General features: G+C 42.8%; 1 protein-coding gene across 1 annotated transcript; it reads left to right on the forward strand.

The window, feature by feature from the left end:
• Positions 1-1,128: 1,128 nt before the first annotated feature.
• LOC124867323 (low choriolytic enzyme-like) lies at positions 1,129-6,002 on the forward strand. The gene is made up of 9 exons (XM_047363721.1): positions 1,129-1,187; positions 1,405-1,467; positions 1,739-1,769; positions 3,480-3,617; positions 3,729-3,849; positions 4,761-4,939; positions 5,158-5,239; positions 5,317-5,445; positions 5,551-6,002. Coding segments are annotated over exons 2-9 (735 nt in total). The 5' UTR covers positions 1,129-1,187; positions 1,405-1,413; the 3' UTR covers positions 5,552-6,002.
• Positions 6,003-10,613: the final 4,611 nt, after the last annotated feature.

Below are 10,613 nucleotides of genomic sequence, written 5' to 3' on the forward strand. Positions count from 1 at the left end.
TCAAGCTCTACTTCTGTATTTTGCAGTAAGTTGTCAGTTACATATTTTCTGTCACTCAGAGAAACTATGTGTCTAATGTCTTAAGTTGATGTTTATCTATTACAAACATTTAAATAATAATGGAAATGTGCTTTTTGGTATTGAGGATTGCACAATCTAAGACAAAGCAAACAACGTTTCTCCAAAAGATTAAATCAACCTAACTCCCCTTAATAGAAATGAGCAATTCATCTCATTTTAACAAGCAAATGAGATTAACTGCTCATTTGCCTCCCTGACCCTAAAAAGGAAAAGAATGAGAATAATAAAATGAATCAGAAAACATGCTGAGTTAATACTGCTCTACAAGTTATTGATAATTTGAATGGATTTGCTCATTAAGTACTGCTTGTATATTCTCATTTTGCCCTGACACAGAAACATAGTATTATACGTGTTCTTTTTAGGGTTTCCTTGTATTTATTTGTTTGTTTGCTGTTCAAAGAGGAAGTTGCATTAAAGCAATACAGAACCAAACATATTAGGATGAAATACAAAACCAAGAACACATTCATTTAAAAATATTATTATTATAATATTAATAGCAATAGGTATTGTAAGTTATGGCTGTTGTGGAGGACCCAAACACAATCGGGATGAAGGCAGAATTGTAGTTGAATTAAAAAACAAACACTTTCTACTCGTTTTGGTCATGGTCCTTTTTCAAACATCGGTAATGGAGCAATATTAAAAAGGTGAACTTCTGCATTATATTAAAGTAACATTTGGAAAATTTACAGAATGAGCCAGTTATGACTTAGTCCTTCAGTTTTCAAAATTAAATTTTTTCATTGCATAAATAGCAGATTTTGTTTTTTTAGATAGTACAGTTTTTATTATACTGCAACATTTTTGTCATTGCTTTTTGTAAAAATCAAGGTTTTGCTGATTACACTTAGGATAAACCTAATATTATTAATAATTTCACTTCTTAGATCCTGAAAATTATCCTTGTTTCTGGTGATAATTTATTATTTAATTCTAGATGTTAGTTCCTTGTTCTGAAATTGTTCAACATTTTTTTTTCAAAGTATTTTAAGCCGATAAAAACCAAACAGTCAAGCTCAGCCACTCCCTGTCTCAGTTGCATATAAACAGAGCAGAGATGAACCTTAACTTCATCCTGCATCAGTCCCCTGGAACATCAGGTAACTCATTTTAATCTGGCAGGTTCTTACAGCTTTTAACCTCTTGTACCAATATATACACCATATTATTGTTATTTACTTAATATTGACTTAAATGTTTACCCTTTTAATCTAAAGTTCTTGAAATCTCTCCTTATTTTCTGATGCATATTTAGCATTTGGATTATCCTAGAAATGCCTTTTATAGATGAAGCACTGTTTGCATTTTGACTTTTAGATCACCATCATGATTCCAGCTTTTCTCTTCCTCCTCTTCCTCTCAGTGACAAATGTCTTACTAGTAAGTTTGGCACAATGAGGTACAGCTCAATTTTATGCCCAGAGAAAAGTACCGTAATTCATGAAAATGATTGATAAACTGAGTTAAAATACACAAGCTTCTAAAATTAAGAATGAATCACTTCATAGAAAATACATTTTAGATTTAGCTCAAAGGAAAATTGGAGTGGTAATTGTTATTGAAAAACAAACAACTGCCAAGTTTTCCTTTAGTATCCTTGAAAAAGCTTTTTTAGCAGTAAAATTATTGTGCAATTTTTCTTGTTTTGCAGAGCACACCAGTTGATGATAATGATGAATCTGGTGAGTTAAAGTCACTGATTTGATGCAATCTGCTGGGTTTCTTTAGATGGAAAAACGTTTTAACCATTTTCAATAAAAACTGAATCTGACTGCACTGTTTGATAGTTAGGATTAATTGGAATGTATGTACTTGACTTGAAATCTGAATGAATTTGTGAATTTATATAAATAAACCTCAATTGAATTAAATATCTGCATCAGACATTTCACATTTGAATTATTTACACTTTTAAAGAAAGTAATTTGTTGTCTGTTCTGCCAGTGGTTTTGTGTCTTTACACATGATTAAGAGATAAGATGGTTTAGCTTGGCTAAAAAATAAATGTGTCGGTTTTTATTCCAACTTAATAACTGAATAACTTTGTAATTTAAAGAATCATTTTGATGAAGCCACTGAGAGATGTGATAAAATTGTTTCAAATGCATGTTTACCTATTTGCGTTAGTAGATCTGTTTTGTAGGAGAACACAGAAAATGGTTTCCACATTATCCAAAATGTTCAAAACACACATCCACACGTTCTCCAATATAATGTGTTTAATGGCTTTGACGATCCTGGGGTCTATATTATCTGGGACTTCAGCCCTGGTTTAGTCTACAGGAAACGGTTAGATTAGGTGCAGTTCAAGGACCTCAATGGCTGATGACGACGTCGGGAAGGAGGCTTGTGGGATACATACAAGCAGGCCTGTTGAGCTCCTAGGTGTGCGAAATCTTCCTAATAAGTGAGATGGTCGCCTTTTGCCTGCTTTTTGTTATGACTGTCATCTGTGTGAAGGTGCAGTGGCTCTAGTGTTAAGAGCTTTAAATAGTGGTTGGGTAAACTTCTAAACACAAATGAGTTGTGAGGATAATTTGGAACATCTGGCAGAGGTCACCATTTTGGAGATCTCTAACCCACCCAGGACAGGATCTGGTGGCTCAATTGCTAGAGGAGGGTGTCTGGTTTTGGAACTTCAGGGTCTGTGAACTTTTCTGATGGTATGGTGCCTTTGGTATCTTCAGGCTTTGATCTTCAGCCTGCAGTAGTTTGAAGCAAGCATGAAGCACCCATGATGATAGTCAGCTCTGGGTTGGGTTGCTCAAGTCTGAGGCCATCCAACTAATAGTAGGACACTGGAGGATATGGATAGACAGATTGGGGGTTCATCTGCAAAAATACAAGCACTGCTCTGGTCTGTTGTGGTGACTAAAGAGTTGAGCCAACACACAGTCCTCAAATTTATTGACGAACACCTATGAAAATGTGATTTGGGTCATGGCTAAAACTTGGTAAAAGTAGCTTCTTCTTTGGGCAGGCAGGGCTAAACTTTAGAGATGGTGCAAGGAGTTTTTTAATCTGGGTGGAATTTAGAGTAGATTTGCAGTTTCTCACTATTGAGAGGACTCAACAGTGGTGATTCGGGCATCTGATTAGGATGACTCCTGGACACTTCCCTTTACAGGTCTTCTGGTGGGAGACTACAGGGCAGACAGAACCTGTAGTTATCTGATCTTGGATAGCAGAAGACAATGTGAGATTAATGCAAAAATGGTGCTAAACGGTAGGTCCAACTTCCATGAATATGTGTAACTATTGCTGGGACTTATGTAGGTGGACAATGCAGTATCAAGGTGTAACACCTGGGTTTGCACACAGTAACTGAAGTAAATCTCTAATATATTTATCATTGTTTTATTATCATGTTGATTTTTTTTTATTTGCTGAAGAAACACCCATGCTGCTTGACGACATTGCCATTCCTGATACTTTGGCTCGGAATGCAGACCCATGTACCGCCCGAGGCTGCAAGTGGCCAAAGTCTGGACGCTTTGTCTTTGTTCCTTACGACATTTCCACTCACTATTGTGAGCAGAACTGACTTAAAACTTACATGAGGCAAACAATGTTGCCTTTATATTTCATTAAACTAACTGAGATTGACGACAAAAGTTATAATTAATTTATCTTATCTGTAGGTAAGAAAGAGCGAAAGTTTATTGTGAAGGTCCTCAAGAGCTTCAAACGGTCCACTTGTATTCGCTTTGTCCCACGAAGACCATGTGATCGTGACTACATCCATTTCTTTTCAGGCGATGGGTATGAACACACACACACACACATTTATTTGGTGCTTTTTTCCAGTGGGTAAAAATTCTGTTCTTAAGAAATAATTGTAAAAACAAATAATAAATGCTATAATTGATAGCTGTTCTTTACCAACATTTCCCAAAGTTAGAGCCTACAAGATCAAATCAACTTTAAAAAAGTAAAGTTTAATAAATTTATGTTCCAACCCTCACCAATGGTCATGCAATATGGATCATGATCGAAAGAACAAGATCCCAGATCCAGTTGGCCAAAGTGAGCTTCCTCCGTAGGGTGGCTGGATCTGATTAGGATGCCTCCTGGGCACGTCCCACTGGAAGGAGACCCTGTGGAAGATCCAGAACTCACTGGGGGGTTATAAATATGTTCTGTCTGGCCTGGGAACACATTCATTTTTAAATATTATTATTATTATTATTATTATAACAATAATAGCAATAGGTATTGTAAGTTATGGCTGTTGTGGAAGACCCAAACAAAATCGGGACAAAGGCAGAATTCACAGTTTAAAAAACAAAACTTACACAAAAAAAGGTAAACAACAACAAAAGTGGCTCACACATTAGGATAACAGACAGGAAGCCCAGTGGATCTAGTAAAGAACCCATTAAATTGAGAGGTATTTAAGCTGGGGTGGTGATTACTGACCAAGAAGCAGGTGGTTGATTAGTAACAGGCTGCAGCTGGAGGGGAAGCAGGGAGCTAGAGTGAACTGAAGAGACTCGCTCGGGGATGTCAGAAAACTAATAAACAAGGAACAGTAAAAGTAAACCAAACAGATCACAAATGATCTACTAAATAAAACGTAGACACCAAACACTGGTTTAACACTAATTAATAATTGGTGGGGTCCCCAGCCTGAAAATGTATTTCCTACTGGTGACTCTGTGTGTAACTTTCAGGTGTTGGTCCTACATTGGACGTCAGAAGGGAGGACAGAAAATCTCCCTGCAGAGAAAAGGCTGTTTGAGTCGCTCCACAATACAACATGAGGTACTTCACGCTCTGGGCTTCAACCATGAACAGGTCCGCTCTGACAGAGACAAGTACGTTTGGATTCTCTACAAGAACATTGAGCCAGGTATGTCTGTAGCCAAAAAAGGTCCTATAGAAGTAGAAAAACATTTTTTGTTTTGGCAAATTTGTATGTTAAAAATAATGTCATGTGTCTTTAAAGAGTGTAATTCAATGATGCAATTCCAGAGGAATAGTAAAGCCTGATTGAAGTCGTTACAATTGACCATATGATTAGCAAATCGCTGTGGCTGAATCTTTTCTCCATTCTTAATTGGTGGGCAGGAATGGAGCACAACTTCCAAAAGAAGGAAACTAACAACTTGGGAACTCCATATGACTTCAGCTCTGTCATGCAATACTCCAAGTGAGTTTTTAGTAGCACATATGCACTCATGAGGTATAAAGCTCCTATGTGGTAATTTTGTATTTGTCTTTTTAAAGTCATGCCTTCTCCAAAAATGGCAAACCAACCATCGTTGCCAAATGCAACCCAAAGCTGAAGTTTGGACACGCCAAACAAATGAGCATCAATGACATCATCCGCATCAAAAAGCTATATAAGTGCTATTGGTAAAAACAACAAATATATAACTAATATGTATCTATATCTAGATCAGATCTAGATCAGCTCTTACTCACTATTAATGTTTTTTGTTTGGTTTTTTACTAAATCAGAACTCCACGGCTTGAAGAGGTCAGCTTCCAGATACTGCAACGGACCAGAAGCCTCGCACCTAAAACTAAATCTGAGCTAACACCAAAATACGACCGTAAAGCTTCAGAAAATATGCATCTGAGATCATATTGTCCTTTCTTTAAACAAATAAGTGGAAATCATGGTCTTGTGTGTTTTGGGGACATTTTTTGGCCACCAGGTGGATCAGGATTGTTGCATGTTTTTCTTTTGAGGTCAGCCACTAAGAAATAAACAGCAAGCATCTATAATCACCACATCTATTTTCTTGCTTTTTTGTCTTTGCTTTGGGATTCAGGGAATATAGACAATTATAGGGGGAAAAAAAAAGACTAAAATCAACAAATATATAGGTTAAGGACATTTAGCTTTTCTGTGAACATTTTTTGTGCAACATTGTAATTAATTTGCCTAATAAAGACGCACATTTCAAACAAAAGAAGGTTGTGGTGAAATTCTTTTCTTGGATTATTGCTTTAAAGACATATATAAGATATCTTTTTAACTATCCCCACGCTCTAAAACCTCTGATGTCTACTGATGTGGTATATGGTATATTTTATTGAAAGATGAGATAATAAACCTTTTAAAGTCTAGTTTGGGAAAATGTTGATGTAAAGCTTTTGTCATAGCAGTCAACTCAAGTCCGTTAATAAAGGTTCGATTTCATCCCTACTGACCACCAGAGGTGGCACTTCAAGCACTGAATGATCATTCTTGCGCATGCGCAGGTCGAACATTAATAACAAAAAAGTCATCTGAGCTCCCGGTGACTCACGTGTCAACGGGAGCTCAGTCCCTTCTTTCTTCTCGCGTGCAGGTCGATTTAATGCAGGTGTTGGCTTGTATTCATTGTTCCTCGTTACTTTTGCTGCTTGTAGCAGTATTTCACTGTCCGCTTTGATTTGTTAATTGCTTGACTCGATGGTAGTGTTTTCTGCTTGTGCTGAGTCCATTTGATTTGATCGACAGTATTTCGCTGTTCTGTATTTCTTGAATATTGACTCACTAGTAGCGTTTTCTGCTTGTGATGAATTTGTTTTATTCCTTCGACAGTGTTACTGTTCATTTTCATTTATATATTGATAGTGAACTCCCCACTGGCGTTTTCTGCTTGTCCTGAGTCCATTTACTGTTTCGGCAGTAATTTACTGTTCCCTTTAATTTATTCCATGCTTATTGGCTCGTCAGTAGCGTTTTCTGCTCGTGCTGAGTCTATTTAAGCTCTTCGGCAGTAGTTTACTGGTCGCTTTAATTTATTCCTTGTTTGTTCACTTACCAGTGGTCTCTTCTGCTCGTCCTGTAGCTTGCTGCTGAAATTGCTGGGAAAGGGTCTTGACAGTGTTTTCTGCCCGTTCGACCCCTCTTATGCCATCTGTCCGTTGGTAATGGACAAACTCTGTTGTGCGTCCTGTTCGGCTCCTCTGCAGCCTGAGGACGGTCATCACATGTGCCCTCTCTGCCTCTGCGTTGAGCATCTCAGGGAGGTGCTTTCTGATTATGCCTGCTCTAAGTGCAGCTTTCTGCCTTGAGTGGTGATGTTGGCCCAGCTGTCCTCGGTGGAGCTGACTGGGTGGTCTCTTCCCAGCAAGATCCGTCGCTACCTGGACAACCTGCGGCTTTGACAAAGCGGTCCGCTGAGGATGTGCCTTTACCGTTTGGGAAGAGGGTCAGAAAGCGTGGGCCGCCGGGGCTGTTCACCAAGGTGGATCAGCTCTCAACGGAGCTGGCCCAGATGAAGACCCTCCTTCAGTCTCTCCGGACGGATGGTGGCCGCGGTGGGACTTCCCCTCCTGAACAAGATGGGACCTCGACTTTTGAGGATGATGCCATTTCTGTTGTGGCCTCGGTCACCCTTTTTCATGAGGAATTTCCGGAGTTGGGCCTCCAGACCTCAGGTTCAGGCTCCAGTGCCTCTCAGGGAGGTGCAGGGGAGCTGGTGTCTGCGGCTCTAAGAACAGCCCTTGGCCGCTTGCAGCTGGATGCTCCGCCAGCCTAGTCTGCTCCATCTAGTACCTTCTTTAGGTGTTGTGATGCCGAGGCCTTCTTTGTTGTTCCTCCCTCGGCGGAGTATGTCTAGGAGCTACATGCTTGCTGGACGGAAACTCTTTGGAGCCGGTTCCCTTGGACCAGTCAACCCAGGGCTTGTTGTATGCCTCTCTGCAGGCCTTGGCCCTGATGACACGTGAGCTTGGGTGCACACTCTCGACGCTGGTCCATGCTCGGCACCAGGTGTGGCTGGCTCAATAATCTTTAACTGAGCCCTGTAGGAGAACACTGAGGGCTCTTCCTGTAGTTCCAGGGAGCTCTTTGGCTCCGCCGCACTTGACGCCTTGGAACGCACAGCCCAGGCCTCCTGAGCGAGGCAGCAGTTGGCGAGTCCATAGACTTACCAGTCAGCCTGTTGCTCCCTCCTATTCCTTTCTTCAGGTCCACGAGCACAGCTCCTAGGCCGAGACCAGCTCGGGCACAGGGGGCCATGGTCAGACCCAGACTTCCCAGCCAGTTTGGGCGCTCAATGGTGAAGCTTTGGAGCCAGCGGTCGGATTTTTTTCCCCAGGACAGCTCCGATGCTGGACTGTTCACACCCCAGACTCATGGTTGTTGTCCACTCTGTCCCAAGAATATCATCTTCTGTTCCGCCACTGGCCTCCTGTCCCCAGCCAAGTCAAGATGTGACCCAATGAAAGCTCAGGCCATGGACTGAGAGATCTGCACCTTGCTGGCCAAGGGTGCAATTGTCCAGGTGGGCCCCCTGCAGTCTCCATGGGGCTTTTATTCAGTTTATTTTCTGGTTCCCAAGAAGACCAGCGGTCTTCGTCCAATACTGGACCTCCTGGGTCTGAACGCTTTACTAATCCATCACCTGATGGTCAACTGTACAGGTTAGATTGCAAGCCAAATACAAACTTTTCTCAAGATCCTTTCAAGCATTCTAATCTTTTTCTGTTCTCAACCTGCAGTGGCAAAGATCAGAGAAGGCTCACCTGATTGTATTCTCTGAACAACTATTATTTTCCAAGCCACATTCTGAACCCTTGTGTAGCCCAGTTTGAACTGTGTTATATAGTACAAACCTCATAGTAAATAGTTCATAGTAATACCATTTATATAAAAAAGCAATGTGTAATTCATAAAAGTGGAATAAATATTAAAGATAAATATAATACATTTCTTTAAAAAAGATAAAATACCATGTCATTTAAAAATGTATCAGGTTTAAAAGTAGTTCATTCCTGTTCAGAACACCTAGTGTAAGCAGAATAAAACAGGTCATTATCATTTTACCACATCCCTTGAATGTTACATAAGTTTGCCTAAGGTGTTATTCTTCTAAAGGAGGAAGAAAAAGAAAAGGAATGGCCTCCCCGATCTGAATCCGAGCGGTGTTTTGTTATTGGACTTCTGTGCTAGTCACAGGTTGTCCATAATGAACACCATGTTCAAACATAAGGGTGTCCATCAGTGCACTTGGCACCAGGATACCCTAGGCAGGAGGTCAATGATCGACTTTGTTGACGTATCATCAGACCTACGGCTGCATGTCTTGGACACTCGGGTGAAGAGAGTGGCTGAGCTGTCCACTGATCACCACCTGGTGGTGAGTTGGATCCGCTGGAGGAGGAGAAAGCCGGACAGACTTGGCAGGCCCAAGCGCATAGTGAGGGTCTGCTGGGATTGTCTGGCAGAGCCCTCAGCCAGGGATGTATTCAACTCTCACCTCCGGGAGAGCTTTACCAGATTCCGAGGAATGTTGGAGACATAGAGTCCGAGTGGACCATGTTCTCCACATCTATTGTCGATGCTGCTGCCCGTAGCTGCGGCCGTAAGGTCTGCGGTGCCTGTCGCGGCGGCAATCCCCGACCCGGTGGTGGACACCGGCAGTAAGGGATGCTGTCAAGCTGAAGAAGGAGTCCTATCGGCTGTGGTTGGCTTGTGGGACTCCTGAGGCGGCTGACGGGTACCGTGAGGCCAAGCGCGCCGCGGCCCGGGCGGTGGCAGAGGCAAAAATTCGGACCTGGGAAGAGTTTGGTGAGGCCATGGAGAAGGACTACCGGTTGGCCAAGAAGCGATTCTGGCAAACCGTCCGGCGCCTCAGGAGGGGGAAGCAGTGCTTTGCCAACACTGTTTACAGTGGGGGTGGGGAGCTGCTGACCTCGACTGGGGACATTATCGGCCGGTGGAAGGAATACTTTGAGGATCTCCTCAATCCTGCCATCACGCATTCCCTGGTGGAAACAGAGGCTGGGGACTCGGGGTTGGACTCTTTCATCACCCAGGCTGAAGTCACTGAGGTGGTTAAAAAGCTCCGCGGTGGCAGGGCTTCGGGGTTGGATGAGATCCGCCCTGAGTACCTCAAGTCTTTGGATGTTGTGGGGCTGTCATGGTTGACACGCCTCTTCAACAATGCGTGGCGGACGGGGACAATGCCTCTGGACTGGCAGACTGGGGTGGTGGGTCCCCCTTCATAAGAAGGGTGACCAGAGGGCGTGTTCCAACTACAGGGGGAACACACTCCTCAGCCTCCCTGGTAAGGCCTACGCCAGGGTATTGGAGAGGAGAGTCCGGCCGATAGTGGAACCCCAGCTTCAGGAGGAGCAGTGTGGTTTTCGTCCCGGCCGTGGATCACTGGACCAGCTCTATACCCTCTACAGGGTACTCGAGGGTTCATGGGAGTTTGCCCAACCGGTCCACAGAGGATTTCATCTATTCTTTTTGTGGATGACTTGGTCCAGCTGGCCCCCTTTAGCCAAGACCTACAGCATGCACCGGGGTTGTTCGCAGCCGAGTGTGAAGCGGCTGGAATGAAGATCAGCTCCTCCCAAGTCCGAGGCCATGGTCCTCGACCGGAAAAGGGTGGCATGTCCTCTTCATGTTGGAGGGGAGTTCCTGCCTCAAGTGGAGGAGTTTAAGTATCTCGGGGTCTTGTTCACGAGTGAGGGAAAAATGGAGCGGGAGATCGACAGACGGATCGGTGCGGCTGCCACAGTAATGGGGGCGCTGTGCCGGTCCGTTGTGGTGAAGAGAGAGCTGAGCCGAAAAG

This window comes from Girardinichthys multiradiatus, chromosome 4 (genome assembly GCF_021462225.1).
Source record: "Girardinichthys multiradiatus isolate DD_20200921_A chromosome 4, DD_fGirMul_XY1, whole genome shotgun sequence".
In the NCBI taxonomy this organism is placed as follows: Eukaryota; Metazoa; Chordata; class Actinopteri; order Cyprinodontiformes; family Goodeidae; genus Girardinichthys; species Girardinichthys multiradiatus.

Bases quoted from the DNA above. Each gene is read 5' to 3' on its own strand.
- LOC124867323 (XM_047363721.1), top strand. From the start codon at position 1,414: ATGATTCCAGCTTTTCTCTTCCTCCTCTTCCTCTCAGTGACAAATGTC. The intron at 1,770-3,479 runs GTGAGTTAAAGT...TATTTGCTGAAG, and splicing joins TGATGATAATGATGAATCTG to AAACACCCATGCTGCTTGAC. The intron at 3,618-3,728 runs GTGAGCAGAACT...TCTTATCTGTAG, and splicing joins CGACATTTCCACTCACTATT to GTAAGAAAGAGCGAAAGTTT.